Source organism: Sceloporus occidentalis, unplaced genomic scaffold (genome assembly GCF_023333645.1).
Source record: "Sceloporus occidentalis isolate IW3139 unplaced genomic scaffold, rSceOcc1.0.p SCAF_4, whole genome shotgun sequence".
In the NCBI taxonomy this organism is placed as follows: Eukaryota; Metazoa; Chordata; class Lepidosauria; order Squamata; family Phrynosomatidae; genus Sceloporus; species Sceloporus occidentalis.
In genome coordinates this window covers 40,011,278-40,028,845 of record NW_028316984.1, presented here as the reverse complement: position 1 = coordinate 40,028,845, position 17,568 = coordinate 40,011,278, and the positions used below count along the sequence as shown (strand labels likewise).

General features: G+C 40.4%; 1 protein-coding gene across 2 annotated transcripts in view; it reads left to right on the top strand.

Annotated features, from left to right (window-relative positions):
- LOC149313797 (ceramide synthase 6-like) overlaps positions 1-17,568 on the top strand; it is a 137,031-nt gene that overhangs the window by 22,394 nt on the left and 97,069 nt on the right. For both annotated transcript variants that reach the window (XM_089519814.1, XM_089519813.1), the window contains exons 2-3: positions 10,618-10,723; positions 16,328-16,458. In XM_089519814.1, the coding sequence (XP_089375940.1) occupies positions 10,618-10,723; positions 16,328-16,458 (237 nt within the window). The remainder of the gene's footprint in view (positions 1-10,617; positions 10,724-16,327; positions 16,459-17,568) is intronic.

Genomic DNA, 17,568 nt, shown 5'->3' with positions numbered 1-17,568 from the left:
GTAAACTCCTGTGGCCATGAGAGGGTCTCTCTTGTCCTTGGCTGAGCAAAGCATTTGCTGGATTTTTTTGGTCGGCTTGTAAACCATTTGGAGGTTGTGTTTCCTCACCAGTTTCTTTATTCTGTCTGTGACTCCTTTGATGTATGTTAAAAATACCTTCCCTTTGGGTGGTTCTTTGTCTTCATTCTCTGGGTTTTTCTGGGTCTGGCAGCCCTTCTGATGTCTGAGCTGGAATAACCATTAGCATATAGAGCCCAGTCCAGGTACTGCAATTCATCTTTCAGGATGTGGGGTTCACAGATCCTTTTTGCCTGGTCTACCAGTGTTTTTATTGTGCTTCTTTTTTTCCTGGGTGATGGTTGGAGTTCTTGTGTAAGTATCTCTGTGTGTCTAGGTTTTCTGTATACTGTGTGGCCCAAACATTGGTTTGGTTTGCAGATGATCAACACAGCCAAGAATGGCAATGTTCCTTCCTTTTCTTTTTCCATCATGAATTAGATGTTCAGGTGGATGTTGTTCAGATGGTTCAGAAACACAATCATACTTCTTCCCCTCCCACACTATTGAGTTCAAACTGACTGAGCTGGTTGCTGTATGTTGTTATTGCTTTCTTATTTTACATGTACACAAAAGGTATTTTAAGTATATACCTTAAAATGTAAAGCATGACTGAAGTAGTTGCACACTTGTCAATAATGCTAGTATGCAGTCATATTAAAGATGAAACCACTTTGATGCAGGTCCATGAATGAACATCTGAAGTTGGGACAAAGCTACATTTGGCTCTGTAAAATAAACTAATTTTAAACAAAGAGACATTTGGAAAGCATTTGTCCTTTTCTTGGCTGTTTAACTAATCAAGATTTAAATTTTCAGATTTCAGAAGTCATATATTTCCCGAAGGAACATACGTAATGGTTGTTGTAATAAACATGAACTTGCTATACATCCTAGAAGCATAGTTTGTAGTCTTGTGCTGTGCAGAGTATATACCCCAGGGCATAAATATTACAAACCCTTTTTTCTTTTTTTCTTTCTCTTTTTTCCTATCCTATTTGTTAGAATAATCCTAGACAGAGTGGGATCATCAGACTGAATTTACTTTCTTGCTTCCAGGGACTTCAGCATGGGCAAGTCGTACTGAGTAGCTGAGTGCGTTAGAACCATTAGTATAGTTTAAAACAGTACAGTGGATTTCAAAGATGCTTAAAAGGGCAGAGTTCGGTTTGGACACTACAGTATTAAAAGCTTTCAAGAAAAATGAGATATACTAGTTCTTTGTCAAAATAAATGTCTTCTGGCTAAGGCATGATTTGTATTGATAAAGGTTCAACAGGATTGCTTGTGCCTTGCGTGCAGTGCTGGTTGGAATTTTTGGGGAACTAAATTTACGTAATGTACATTTCTAAAAATACTGAAAAAACGTGTGGCCTTTACATTTGAACAGTGAAAAAAATAAACATTTCCCATTTGAATCTTCAAACTAGATTTTTGGCAGCTGTGATCAATTATCTGTTAAAACACATTCACAAGTGTAGTACTGAAAGATGTAAGATGTTCAAGTAGGGCATTCCGTTTCCTTTTCCAGATCATACGATAATCCATGGCCGATTGGCAATCTCAGAGGGCCTGTTTTGCTTGTGGGGTTTCTCCCAAGTATGCTGACACTTCTTCCCTTTTGTTTCTCAGTGGCCCTGTTTGAGCTTTGTTTCTGTTGGCCCTTGCCACGTGAATTTGGGAGTGATAGTGATGCCAAATAGCAGATGACATGAAAATGACTTGCATTTTTAAAGTCCTTATAGTGTCTGAAAAACTGTCATCACTATTGCCATCATAAAAGGAAAGCTGCTTCTCTCAATTCTGTACTTCTGTCATCTGCTATATCAGTTATAAAGCCGTCTGTCATTTTCCTTGAAAGTTTACATGTATGGTTGGAGTATTTGCACTGCTGCAATTATATATGTACAAAAAAATTACAAATCATATAATTTAAAGTTCTTCCAGAAACAAATTCTCACTGGTTTTGTGAACTTTCTGATTCTAGAGACAGTACAATATATATACTTTTTTATTTTATGTTAATATACTAGTTTTTCTTACATTTCTGTGCAGATAGAATTTCATAACTCTATCTGTACTCTAATCTGTACAAGAAAGGGGAAAGCTATTTAGTTCATACACCATTTGCCACTTCCTCTTGGTCCTATCACTGTTGTACCTGCTTAATGCCGCTCTGATAGCCGTGGCTGAAGAGTGGGGTATAACTAAATAAGTATTGTTATTATTATTATTATTATTATTAATAGACAACCTGATTCACTTGCCATATGTTGTGATCTCCTAAATCAAACTGTGTAAGACAACAAACCAGGGGTTAAAATTATAATCTCTGGCTGTGTCATGGCTTCTTAGCAGGGGTAGGTTCACTTATCACAATGAGCCAGATTTTAATGAATCACACCACAAGCCATTGTGATACCAAAACACAGCTGCAACAGCTTGTGGTGTGGCTGATTGAAATCTGGCTTGTTGTGATGAGTGAACCTACCTCTGCTAAGAAGCCACATTTTTTTTAAACAGCCACAGATTATAGTTTTTACTCATGGTTTGTTGTAGGCTTATAGGAGCTGATAGGGATGTGTTTGTTTAAATTATTCATTCCTACAGAAGAAAATGAATAATTTAATCTTTTTCTCCTTGCGGCAGGAACATACTTAAAACTGCAGTTTTTAAAGATATTCTCACAAGGTGGGGAAAGTCTCCCTCTCCTTACTCAGTTTTTTTCCTGCTGCTCTGACACAACATGTCCTGGCCAGGGTCAGTCACTGGTTATTTTCTAATAGCTGGAGCATGATAACGATGATGTTGTCCTCTGGGACTACTGGAAGACCCCCTGGGAGATTCTCAAGGAAGCCTGTATTGTCATGCATTTGGCTTCCAGAACATGGATGGCAACAATTCTCACTCAGCAGCCTCGCACAACATGCTACGCAGCCATGTTGAGGGATGTGAACATGTGATATGATGTGAACATGCTGAAAGCATGCCAAATTTCTTTCAAAAGAACCTTTTCAATGCTGTTTCTCTGTGCTGGAATACTTTTGTAACAGAAATTTCAGGAAACTTAAATTTCTAGGATTGGCAGAGCAATAGGATTGGCAAGAGGACCTAGTAATTGAAAATCCATAAGTTTATTTCCAATTGTCGACAAAGGAAAACAATGAACTCAGTGGAATTCAAGTTCCAAAAAGCTGAGGCCCCGAACAAGACAAAATGGCTCTTTTTATATTATTCAAGACAAAGAAGCTTCTTCAATACACCTGATTGGCTAATTACAATTTAAACATACAGAATTCTTACAATCAGAACAGAAATACATGCATACATTAAAACTGCATCTTCACTCCTTACCCCCTCCTGTAGGAATTCAGTGGCTTTCCTCCTAACCTTGCTTCTGAATGTCCTTATCTCAGTAGTTTATGTTATGTCTTTTTACTGGTGCCAGCTTCCATCCAGGTCAAGATGCACTCATTATTCCTTTGCTCTAGTTTTTCTAAACTCCAAGCCTTTATTTCAAAAACCATCTCTCTGGCTGACAAACGTGACTCCATCTTTCTATAGTTTTTTATTTCAACAAGGAATATTTCCACCACACTTTCTCTTGTCTTTTATTTAAGTGGTTACCTTACCATAGTCTCAACTCGTGCCTGCCTATTGATGCGTAATGTTTGAAATTGATTGACTCTAATCCATCCCCCATTCTCTTCCTTTGCATGTGTGCTGCATGTGTGCAATGAAAGTAGATGGAATGGCATGTTGTACAAACAACATGCCACTTGGACAAGCCTTACATGGTTGTATGTTAACCAGTCATTATGTATCAATTTCCACATGTAAACTGAGTCATAGAGCTGGAGTTTTCTATATATCCATTTTACTGTAAGAGTTTTATTGCCTTCATCTATGATGAGAACATTTTCCTTCCACTTGTTTAACATTTGGAAGTACTTGTCACATCTGTCAGGCTCATCATTATTGTGAGGGGAGGGTATGATAATTGCCTGAATCTAGGACAGTGGAGGAAGCAGATAGTAAGAAAATTAATTCATTTGAGATGTGGTGCTGGAGAAGAGTGCTGGAGATACTGTGGACATCCAAATGCATCCTTGAACAAACCAAGTCTGAACTCTCCCAGGAAGTCAAGATGCTTAAATTGAGGGTGTCATACTTCAGCCACATCATGAGAAAGCATGACCAATTAGAAAAAAAAACAAATGATGCTGGGGAAGGTAGAAAGACATAAGCAGAGAGGTAGTGGATAGGGGGGCTTGGAGCCATCTCATTCACAGAGTTGCCATGAGCTAAGGGTAACTTGAAGGCAGCTAACAAAATATTATGTTAAGCAATGGGGGGGGGGGGGGGCAGAGAAGATGCAAAAATGGAACCAGTGCTGGTGCTATTTGCATAGGAATTGTGGGGCTCTTAGTTGCAGAACATCTGTACGAAAAGCATTGTGTCGTTTACTGAAGAAGAGCTAAAGGGTAACTGTTCAGAATACATACTACAACATGATTTATATCATGTTTTAAGTATATTAGAAATATGACATACAAACCACTATAAATGTGCAAATGTTTCCTTTCCACCTCCATTGTTTTGGAAAGCTTAGATTTCAAGAGCTAATTATTTTTAGATGCTGCATCAGATGTTAACCAGCTGGCTGTGAAGTACTTAGTTCTGAGTTTGCTATATATCTATATTTTCTGTTCTGAAACTCTTTGTCTAACTCATATGCACTACTATTTTAAGATGTGGCATTTTACCTTAACAGAAGAATGTGAGCTAACAAAATAGTACAGTTGTTTTCATGGAGGATCCATTCCAGACCCCCCACGAAAACAAAAAATCTCCAATATTCAAGTTCCATTGGCTTGAATGGCAGTGGGCACCCCATTTTGTCCCCCCCATTTGCTGCCCACAAATGGGCAAGGGACGTGGATTCTAAGTCCGTGAAAAAGGAGGGGTGACTGTATATATGGATACTGAGAGGATAAATTAAATGATAAGGTCCTCTAATCAAACAGTGCTAACATGTCCTCTTTTGTAGGACACTGAATATATTAGTGGACTTCTAAAACTCTAAAGCTTAACAGAAAGGGTTATAGAGATAATTGTGCATGCTTGGATTTTGGTACTGGGGGCGACTGGCAGAAAAAACTATGAGGAGGATGAATGAATAATAGAGACTCCTAAAGCCCTCTCCCCTGCCATAGAAAATGTAGGGAGGTAGATTTCAAAAGAAGTGGCACATTTTGGCTACCTAGCTAATCACTGCTTTGAGCATCAGACCACGAGGCTGCATTTATTCCCTGTTTCAGATCTGGGTTTGGCAAACTGGAATCCATAGGTGATGTAGCTGACAACTGATAGTGTTCAGCTACAGTCACTCCTATAGTCGTCAGTATAGGTCTACTCTGGTTGACTGTCTGGAATGAGGTACCATATATATTCATGTACAAGTTGACCTCATGTATAAGTCGAGTGAAGATTTTAAGACCAAAATCATGGATTTTTATATGACCCATGGATAAGTCAGGGGTAGAACTTAGGGGAGGAGAAGGTTTTAACCGCAGATTGAGAAGGAAGGAAGTGGTGGGAAATGGGGTTGTTTGATAATCAGAGGAAATCCAGAGGAGGAGGAGAAGACAAGTTTTAACATTGGATTGGGAAGTGGATGGAAATGGGGTATTTGATAGTCTGGGGAAATCCGAGGAGAAGGAGAGAAGATTAAAATCGGATGGGGAAGTGAAGAAAGTGGAGAGAAATAGGGTGTTTGGTGGTCAGAGAGATGTGGAGGAGGAAGAGAGCAAAGGTTTTAACATCAGATTGAGAAGGGAATCATCACCCCCACACACACACACACTCCTGCTTCTGCAGCACTTTCAGAAATCACTGTGGAAACACTGAGAGTGGGGCATCGGGGATGCTTTTTTATGACTTTTCTAAACAGTATTACTTTTTGTTGTTGTTAACTGCCCTCCAGTTGATATTGATACATGGAGACTGTATTGACTCATATATAAGTCAACTCCAGATTTTAAGGTCAATTTTTGGGCATAAATGTTTCGTTTTATAGTCAAGTATATATGGTAATTTTATGTACTACTTGATGTAGTTCAGTTGCAAGGAGTGTAACTACACAGATGCAGTGGTCATCAGCTGCAGCCACTGGTTCACAATTAATGCTAATTTTGTTTGTTATACAGTGGACCCTTGTTATACGCTGGGGTTTGGTTCCAAGATCCCCCGTCTATAACAAAATCCGTGTATGCTCAAGTCCCATTAAATATAATGACATAGCAAAATAGTGTCCCTAATAAAAAATGGAACATCAAGGTAAACTTATACTTTTTTGGAACATTTTCAAACCATATATGCTTGAATCCGTGTATAAAAAATCCGTGTATAAGAAGGGCCGACTGTATTTTATGCCACTATTCCTCCAAAAAGTGCAGGATTGTGAATATCGCACACACACTCTTATCCACTTTTATTTTTAAATGATCCTATGAGGTAGTTAAATCTTTTGCCTAATATCCACTACAACAGGGCTGGTCAGAGTGTGGCCCATTAGACACAGGCAACCCCAATGCTATTTTTAACATTCCCTCATGTCTCCTTCAACTTGGGGACATTGGTGAAAAATGTTATTTGCCATTCATAGAGGCCACTGGGTGCAGTCCTTTCGCTATGAAATTCCCCACCCCAAACCAAAATCAGGATTAATATTCCAAAAAAAACCCCAGACTTTGCTATTTCCTCCCCACATTTTTGGAACTGCTGGGCCCATGGTGGGTGCTGGAAGTGTCAGATTTGTGCCCAGACCTTCTGCCCTTTCCTGCACTGTAACCTCTTATGTAGCTGAGGACCTCAGTCTGCTCTTCTCTGCTTCTGTAGGGATATGGGAAAGGCTATTGTTATTGTTATTATGTGTCTTTAAATTTTGTCAATTCCCTATCACATGGTCTTCTTGACAGGATTTATTTAGAGGATTATTATTATTATTAACCTTTATTTATGAAGCGCTGTAAATTTACACAGCGCTGTACATACAATCTTTTTAATTAGACGTTTCCCTGCCCTCGGGCTTACAATCTAAAAAGACATGACACAAAAGGAGAAGGGAATGGTGGAGGGAAAGGGTAAGAGGTTCAGCAGTTCCTCTCTACCTCTGAGGCCTGGATCAAGGCAGATGGACTGGAGGGAGGGCTTGGCTTCATAATGGATGGTATGTTTTAGCCTTGCTCCTAGGCTGAGAAAGTGTGACTTGCCCAAAATCATTGCAGGCATTTCCATGGCAGAGTAGGAGTTCAACCCCTGGTCTTCTAAGAGTCCTAGTCCAACACTCAAATCACTATTAAAAACTTGGGAGAAGTAAATTATTTTGGGCAACCTGAACAGCACCCCATGTGCTCATGTGCTGTATGAGGAGGGCGGGTTTTGGTGACCTACAGTAATTTTTCTAAATTCTTTACGGACAAGTATCACAGCTATTATTGTTGTTGTTGTTGTTGTTGTTTGAATGCCTGATTTGTCCAGAGTATTACCGGCTACAAATATCTAACAGTAGTGTGTCCTTTAGAGACCATAATGTAGGCAGTGAAGAAATCTGCTGTGAAACTGTTGGAAAAGAACAGTGTGTCTTTTTCAAAATACCAGTAAAATTGCAACTTGTCTCCCCCTTATATCCTCTGTTCCTCCACCACTTTGTTCTGTAGGAAATTGTACTGTTATTGTATTTTAAGAAACAATTAAAGCATTTTATATTGCTCAGGCAATCACTGTCATAAGCAGAACACTATATCTTGTTTGTTTCCATGGTATTTTGACTTGGCTTTAGGCTTTTATTGGCCTTTCCCCAGTGGAAAAAATGCTTTTATAGTCAGGATGGGAGGCCTGTGGCCCTCCAGATGCTGCAGCTGGACAACACCTTGCATCACTTCTGGCCACTGGCCATGTTGGCTGGGCCTTATGGGAGTTGGAAATCTAACAATATCTGAAAGGCCACAGGCTCCTCACCTCTCTCTTCCAAAGTCACGTACTGAGGTAGACTTCAGACATGAAATATATATTATCCTTCACAGAGATAAGATGCTACAGTCTGTGTTACAAACTGTGAGCTCTTGCTTTTGCAGTGACGATATCCTGTTGCGTCACCATAGACAGGCAATTTGGAAGGAACACTGTCTCAGGTTATCTGTAAACATTCAAGGGCAAAATAAATTTGGACCTTGCCCTGTGTCTGAAGTTATCATGATATGGAAGTTGCAGCTTTTATTATTTTTTTTTTAAAGGAAGTAAAAATAGGAATAGGTTTGTAGAAAAGATTTATTATTATTTCAAAAGGTAGTACTGTAATTTTTCTTGGGATATTTGACATCTTGTCTTCACCGTGCTTCTCAATTGTCCAACTCATATGCTTGTGTGTACAAACTCAATTCACCATCATCATGCCAAATCTCAAATTAGATGGCTCATAGTTATGGAAAGGTCCCAGTTTAATCTGGGATCAGGATTTTTTAACATTTAACTTCAGGACTCCTGTGTTGATGGGAACAATCTGTGCAACTAGGAGGTGATGCCTTTTACATTTAATTTATATCTTTCAACAACAGTTTTTCTCACTGTATAATAAAGGGGAAAAGGTGAGAATGTGTGCATGTGTCCTTCATAGTGAAATGTTTGTAAGAGTATCAAGATGAATATTTTAACAGCTGAAATATTAATAGTAGATGAGGATCAATATTCTGACTGCTTGAACTGGCTCAAGACAGGAATCTAGAAAAAAATGAGAGCAAAAACCTCTCTCTCTCATCATTTTGATTAGGAATTTGGACTGGTGCATATATCAAGCCTTGCTTCCTAACAGTGGATAGATTAACAGATTAGAGTAGACATTCCCTGTGGGTTTCTGCACTTCCTTTGTTCCTTAGGGCTGAACATAGGGACTTATGGATTTGATATATATTTATATTCGCGCTTCCTTTGTGGAATGTAATCCCTAGCTGTGTAACAGCTAGGGAACTCCATTTTGAGTTGGCATTGGGGAACATGTAGCCCTCCAGAGGTTAATCTGCATCTCCCATCAGCCCCACCATTGACTGTGTTGGCTAGAGTTGATGGCAGTTAGAGTGCAACATTTGGAGGGCCACTTGTTCCTCAGCACTGTGGTACACAGAAACTCTCATTTCTCCCCAACCCTTATTATTACTACATTTTGCAGATTCTGATTATGCTCTTATCCTATTTTTTAGATACACTAGGTTATCATAATTTTTATGATGCCCACATTGCCTCTGTCCTCCCTTTTCCACCCACCTCCAGGGTTTGGCTCAATATACGTTTGTTTCAGATAACCAAGGTGAGCCCTCCAATATTGTTGTTGAACTTCAACATCTGTCAGCCTTAGCCAGCATAGTCAGTGGTGAGGGATGAGAGGAGTTTCACTCCAAAAACATCTGGAGGGCCACCAATTCCAACCCCTGAAAATTGTGTCAACTCACCCGACCCTGACAGCACTCTCTTCTCTTTAGCAGCAGCACACAGACTGAAGCTTATCCTAATTTGTAGACTCAGCTGTTGAATGTGAAGAGCTTGTGATCAATGTCTGCTCATCATGGAGCTCTTAAGGGCACCATTGGAGTCTTGCCTATCAACTCTCTTAAGAGACTCTGCAGCTGGGGAGCCAAAGCAGGAGATGAAAATTTATTTCCCTGGCCTAGTTTACTCCGATATATGAAATGAATGGAGCATGTGCAGCATCATCTTTGCTATTCAGATTGAATCCATCCATGTTTTGCTTCTATTAGTGGAGAGGAAACAAAATAATTTAGTGGTAACAAGAGGGGAAAAAAAGAAAGAGAATATCCCATCAACCAAGACACTGCTGATGGGGAGGCAAATGTGCAGGAAGAATGCCCTGATACAATCTTGTTTACATGAGTATTTATTTGTCATGTGGTATGTGTATTCTACCATTCTTTACTAAAGCTGAAATTCTTTTCTGCTTGTACTGTATATTTAGCAAACTGGTGAGAGAAACCTCTTGTGACTTTCTCTTCTCCATCTCATCCACCCACTGACCTCTATTTTACTGTCTGTCTCACTCTGGTCTCTATGGAAGTTCTATGTAAAATGTGTTTAAGCACTCATTGGTTATTATATTCCCCTTTTCTTTAACTGCATCATTTGTGTGGCTTGCTTTCTGTCAGACATGTCATCTAATTCCTCTCTAGTTGTAAATGTTTCTGTTCAAATCACAGCAGTAGAGGCTAATATTCTCTTGAAATTTTAAGCTAAAAGCATGAGGGTCTGTGGAGCAATTTACAGCACCAGTAGTGGACAGTCACTCATTGTACTTCTTATTATAACATACAATTAGCTTCTGCAGATATCTCATTTGCTTTATCCTCTCAACAATTCTGACAGTGGGATTGTTTTGGATGTAAAGGGAAATCCTGCTTCTTTGCTGTATGAATCAATCAAGATGAGTTCTTTTGAATGTCTGTCCACTTACATCTTAACTTTCTCTCTATGTTTCTCTCTTTTATGCTGTAGGTTTATAGCCAAGCCTTGTGCCTTAGGCCTAAAGGTTCAGGCCAATGGACCCCAAAAAGCTCAGCCTAATGCTATTCTTGAAAAGGTCTTCACAGCGATTACAAAGGTACAGTATATACCTGCAATACTTCTGTTCAAAACAATTTAGAAAAATGAGGAGAGATTCTTCATTAAATGTGAGAGATATAATTCATGTTTGAGGAAGTGCTCAGTAAAGTACCATCTGGACTGGAACCTCCCTTCCCTAGGCCTTGGAGTGATGCCATATTGGCAGTGAAATGTGAAAGATGTCTCACAGAGCCTTATCGCAGGAGAAAAGAAAGCCGAAATGGAGCTGGAGAGTAGCACCTTTCTCTGTGTCTTACTGTATGACGTCAGTAGTGCATCAGTTCTCTTCCCGCAGGAGACAGTTGTCAAAGCATGTCGTTTCTCTAACAGATTTTCCATCTCTGTTTTGGCTCCCCCCCCCCCCCCCCCCCAGATTTTACTGGAATGGCAACAAGATGCTGCAGCAGCAGCATGTAGGTTCTTAAAAGGGCAATTTTATAAACATTCCCCTGCCATATGTGTCCACAGAGCAATCTCTTCTGCCCTCCTATTGTGCTTTGGCTTGTAGAAGTCATAGCCTTTGAGTATATGCATTTGATACTTCAACTAATGAAGCTTCATTTGAGTAAGTAGCTGTCAGGCTGTATTCACCATATCGGGAAAATAGTCTTTGCAAGAGGCTCATCGACTTAAAACTTCACTGCTCTTAACTTTTATTCTGAGTATAGATTATGATTCATGCCAAACCAAGTTATTGAAAGCATATGATATTGAAGGCTACCTGTGTCCTTAAGCAATTTGAGACAAATATATTGGGCAGCAGTGATTTCTTGCCAGGCATTCTCACCTCCCTCACATTATCATCAGAAGGTAAAATATAGGCATATAGCAGACAAGCTGTTTGTCTCATGTGTTGTGGTTGTACCCAGTCCATCACTGGTGTTGAAATACCATTCCATAGACAGTCCAACTGGGTTAACTATGTCAAATGGGAAGGTGCACCATCTTTCCTGCCACCCCAGGCAGAAATATGTCTTGACCTCACCTTCTTATGTGACAAAATTGCAACACAGAGTTGAAGTACAGAATATTGTTGGTAGAAGGTATATTTTCATTGATAAGTTGAATACCTAATCACATGTTGATCTTCTTTTTTTTCCTTCTTGGACGGATACAGTCTTTTTAGCCACGAGGGCTGTATCCAGTTTGGGATGACAGAAGAAAGATGCTGAGGCATGTGCACAGAAACACACATAAATATAAGCACACAGGTTTTCTCTACACCTTTTAATGTACTTAGGGGGTTTAAATTCCCTCTCTTTGCCCTCTAAGAGATAGGGATTGCTGTGGGGTCAGGACACCTCTCAACTGACAAAAATTTGGTGAGGAAACAGTGGAATCTTGAATAGCCCATCTGATCATTTGGTTACAAGGGAAAATTGGATAATGTCCTCCCAGTTTTGAGGTCAGCAAAAGCAGTTTTCTGTGAGTGAAGTTGGGCACATAGGTGCTATATGGTGCTATACTTTTTAGTTTTATTTGTGGGTTTTTAATGAGACAGGAGCACTTGCATACAGTCGATTTGCTGTCTAGTAGGAAAGACCAGATGGAAGGCAGCATGGCCCATGAAACTCTGTGGTTTAGCTTAACTATGGTTAGTTGAAACAAACCAATATTGTCTTGTCAGCATAAAACCCTTTTTACATCCATTTGGCACCATAAAATGATTGACATTAATCATGTATAGAATCATGTATTATAATACAAGGGAGTATAGTGCATTGAGGTGCTTTGTAAAAAGCAGAATTCAGACCCCAAGTTTCTGTGGAAAGTGTTGAACATAAATGGAGCTCAGTCTAAAAATAACATACTACAGATATTAAATTCCACACCTTGAAGTGGTGAAATTTATTAGAGAAAGCAATGTCAACATGCACCAATTATTCTCAAGAGCCAAGTAAAAGCTAGCTAGATGACCATGACAGTAGTCTGGAAATTTATACATACGGAACTATAGTGATGTGGGTGTGCCTTAGCTGTCACACTTCAGATATTTATTTTGGATTGTTGCAGTGAGGCTTGCATTAGATTCTTCTTATCTATAAATATTGTGGAAATAAATATTATTTCTGGAACCACAGAAGATAATGTTGTTTGCCTTTAGCTTTATGCAGGTCCTGCTATCTTGTGTAAGATGTAAACACAAGGAAAGGAAATTGAGACACTTGTCCACACTCTCCTTCACAGAAATAGGATGTTTTGGGACTTTAACACACAGAGGGCATCACTTGTAGAGATGCCAATCTTTCCTTATCTCATACTCATAGTCTATAAGAGAACAAAGAATTTCAAAATTTCTCTCTGCTGTGGGACAAGTGTTCTGAGATGACTTAGAAGAGTTCAGGAATATTGTTTGGTAATTTATTCATTTTTCAGTACTCTGTCAAAAGTTTCATTTGCATAAAAACCTTGATCTATGCCTAAAATCCAACTTTCTTTTTGCACAGGAAACAATGTCTTTTGTGCAAATTACATTTTTATGATAAACTCCTGAAATATGAAAAACATCATAGGAATAGACCTTTTTTTTCCCATCAGGGTGCCTCAATATGTTGACACCTTCTTCCCTTCAGAACAAAAAATGCAAATACTGTATTCACTTCCTCCCTACTCTCCTAGTTTGGCCTATGGGAAGGGACTATTCACATTAAGAGTTTAAAATGTCTGGCAGGCCAGTGAATTTCCACTCCTGTTTTAAACCTTAGATTCAGTTGCACAGGGTGTATGCTGTTCTATATTCAGCGTCTTCCAAGAAGAAAAACGTGATTTTTGGTTTTGGATTGCTTGCAATGTGGTTTGCCCTGTTTCTTCCTATATAGAGAACAGGCATCCTTTCAGCAGCTGCCTCTCTTCTTGTATGAGCCTCTTGATCAGACAGTGATTACAGGGTTCATAGTGCTGTTTCACTTTTGATAAAGGGTTTAGCAAGGAACAAACTCTGTCTGAGAGTATTCTCTCAAAACCACTTTATTTCTTCTTCAGGGAGGGGATGGCAGGATGTGCTGGTGCCTGTTATTTATTGCTCTTTGTTTCCATTCACATTGGTCTGCAGTTGTTCATGTCTTTTGTGTGGAAGGTAGCCTTGGATTTAACAAGATGTATTTTCCATGCAAATGATTTCAGTGTGATTTTGTATTTGACTTACATGCAGCCCACAAAACAGCTGTTCAGCCCCCCTAGGTACTCAGTTAAGCTTCTTTGCTGCCCACCTGAAATTATTGCAAAAGTACCATTTGAACCAGAAATCATACCAGTTGTCTCTTGATCACAAAGACTTCTTGTATCAATAACAGGAGTGAGATTAAAGGATTGATTATTTTATTTTCTGCTACACATACACATTTGGGGCACTTGCTCATGAGTAACATTTTAAGATTGGAAGCTGTGTTGCCAAGGTAACTTGTATTTGTGGAGGCACATTCAAACCAGTGATTCTTCTGGCCTCCTCTTTCCACCACATTTTGAAGTGGTGCAGGTGTTACACATGCTTTTTTAGAACATGCGGTTTGGATTTAACATGCTTTTCTTATTGCCTGGCAGTTGAATATTCATTATGTTTGCTAAAAATGAAAGCTGTTGGCTAAATCTGACCTCTGTCCCCACCCATTTCTACTTGGGCTTTCTTCAGTTGAGTGTGCATAGGGTTGCCATAAGTCTGGACCTCTAAACTGGGACAAATGTAGGACAAAATTTTCAGATGTAGGGCACATTTTTAAAAATGGAGGACATGCAAAAAAAATTGATGGTTTTAAAAAAATGTTAATATAAATACGTGTTTCTTAGGCATGATCAAAATGGAGGACATTTGGGCATTATTCCTAGACAGATGACAGAAATGTACTTTCCCTTTCTGGCCACCCCCCTCCCCCCATTCCAAACAGCACGTTTGGGCATTGAACATGGCTTTACTTAACATGGCCTCTTGCATATTTCATAGGCTTATTCCATAACCAAACTCTTTGGGTTTCATACTGAATATGTCAAGGTGGTTTAACAAGAAGTGGATTTGCCCTCGGATTCAGCTGTACTTCTCAGAAGTGTGTACTTGGTCAAGGGACTTTGGTTTTTTTCCACTGTGCATGAGTTTGTAAAAATCAGAGCAACTTACATTGGCCGTGCCTCAGAAGCTGGCTCATTTCATCATCACTATCCTCTTCCTCCTCCTCCTCTTCTTCCTCCTTGTCCTTCCTCCCTCCTTCCTTCCTCCCTCCTCCTCCTCACTTCCTTCCTCTCTCCTTCCTTCCTTCCTTCCTCCCCTTTCCTCCTTCCTTCTTCTCTCCTTCCTCCTTCCTTCCTTCCTCCCTCCTCCTCCTCCCTTCCCTCTTCCCTCCCCCTTCCTCCCTCCTCCTCCTCCCTTCCTTCCTCCCTCCTTCCTCCTTCCTCCCTCCTCCTCCTCTGCCTCCCAGCCCAGGCAAAAGCGGAGGAGGAGGTGGGTGGCTGCCTTGGCGCGCTCTCCCCCCGCCCGCGCGCCAAGGCAGGAGGAAGGCAGCCAGCCGCCTCTGCCTCCGCCTCCCGGGCCCAAGGAAGTGCCCAGCGCGGAGGTGCGCCAGGCGGAGGAGGCGGTAGGTGGCTGCCTGCCAGTGCCTGCTGCCTTGGCGCGCGCACGCGCGCAGGGAGCACCAAGCCAGGCAGGCACCTCTTCCTCCTCCTCCGCTTGGGCCTGGGCTGGGAGGCAGAGGAGGAGGAGGAAGGAAGGAGGGAGAAAGGAAGGGAGGCTTGGAACGGAGGAGGAGGAGAAGGAGGTGCGCCTCCTGCGCACGCCCGCGCCCCCTCCCCGCCACCCTCCTTCGCTTCTGAACGGAGGAGGAGGAGGAGGTGGGTGGCACGGCCACGCGGGGAGGCAGGGGAAGGTGGGTTGGCGCCGCGCGGGCCCCAAACCGGGGGCTGGGGGCCAAACCGGACCGGGACCGGGAGGGGGCCCCCAAAAGCGGGTTTGTCACGGGGGCTGTCAGGTTATGGCATCCCTAAGTGTGCATCAGTTTGTCTTACATACCACAGATTTCAACAAGACTTATATGCAAGTAATCTGACAAATCCAATTGTTAGTCCCACCTGGAATAGACCTACTGAATTTACTGGAACCTGGCAAGTCAGAATTTATGTAAATCCCACTGATTCTTTGGGTCTGCTCTAGTTGGGACTAACAATTGAATTTAAACCATAATTTCTGGTCTCCGTTGGTTGACTGTTACATTTACTTGAATCACACCCATTTTTCTTAAGTATTTTCTAACTCATTTTTCCTTCAAGGTTTTATTTTCAGATCCATTTTGTTGTCTGAGATTAAAGAACAAATAAAGTCCAATGTGTACACAAGTCCCATGAATTCACTGAGTTTACTTTAGTTTATTTTAATTATTTAATTTAGTTCAGTGTGTTTAGCTTTGCAGTAAATATAATTTAAAATTATTATTACAACTCAGAAACAAAGGCTGGTAATTATTTAAGTTGCCTAAATGAAAGCCAAATGGGATGTTTTAAAATCAACATACCTCCCTACAGACTCAGTCTGTAGCTGGTGATTAGTGCCACTTGGATGTGATACTAACATCTGAAATGTCAGCACAAGAGTAATTTTTTGACCTTTTTACAAATTTGGTAGCATCCAGATGAGAAGAGGCTTGAGGGGCTATCCAAACAGCTGGACTGGGATGTTCGCAATATTCAGCGTTGGTTTCGACAGAGACGCAATCAAGAAAAGCCAAGCACTCTTCGAAGGTTCTGCGAGAGCTCGTAAGGAACTTCTTTCATTATTTATTTTTTGTTCCTCATATCTGGGCATCCTGGATTCTTTAGATTGCTCCAGTGGTTTGCCATAAAGTTGACAATAGACTGTTTCCTTTTTTCTCATATGAAACCCAGCACAATATTGCTTAATAGCTGGAAAGCAAAATAATTTTGGATACTGCTGAGAAAAGTAGCTGTAGATTACTTTAAAAACTTTAAAAACAAAACAACAGTACAGTAGGACACATTAGTTGTATAGGCTATTTCTCACATCCAAATCCAGCTGCAGCCAATATACAAGACTGGCTCTGAAGCTAACAAAATGATCTCGGGGGGGGTGGGGGTGGGGGTGGGGGGAATAGTAGAATGTACTTTGCAAGGTAAGAATGACCTGTATGCCAAAGAAAGGCATCATACATGTTGCCATCTAGAAAAAATCAAATATTTCCTCTTGTTCAAAAAATACCCAATGTCCAAACAAGAGTTAGAGGATTAAAACAAGAACAAGTTTTACTGTTGATTTGCAAAACAACAGGACTGGGCCAGAACATGTGCTTCTCAAATTAGCCCAGTAAAGAAACAACAGCCTTCCAATTTCTTTTATATCCATGGGCTGTACTTTTATATCCATTGTACTTCATTCCTATATTTAGGGTCCAACATACATTATATATATAATTCCAAACAAGGTATGGCAGAAAGGGAGAAAGCAATATCTCATACATAGACACAAATATCCCAACCAGCTGTCTCTCTCAGTCATAGAATAAATGGAATATTCTGTTTCCAACAGCTGCTACCTCTTGGTTAGACAAAGAGAGTCTTCTGGTCTCAGTTAAAGTTTCCTTCAGTATTAACAATTTAATATTATAAATAAATCTCAAATGTTGTGATATCATACATTATGTGCTAAACCTGAAAGTCTTTTTATCCCAGTGGATTAGTTGCCAGTTGGACGCCTACTTAGTTAAATTGCTCTAGCATCTAAAAGGAACTGTTAAACTCCAGACCAGAATTTGAACAGGTCAATAAACTTTGCTGTTGGACCTCAGCTTGTTCCCTACCTCCAGAAAGAAGCTACCCCAGTTTCCAGCTTTTAGCCCCTGTTAATGTTGA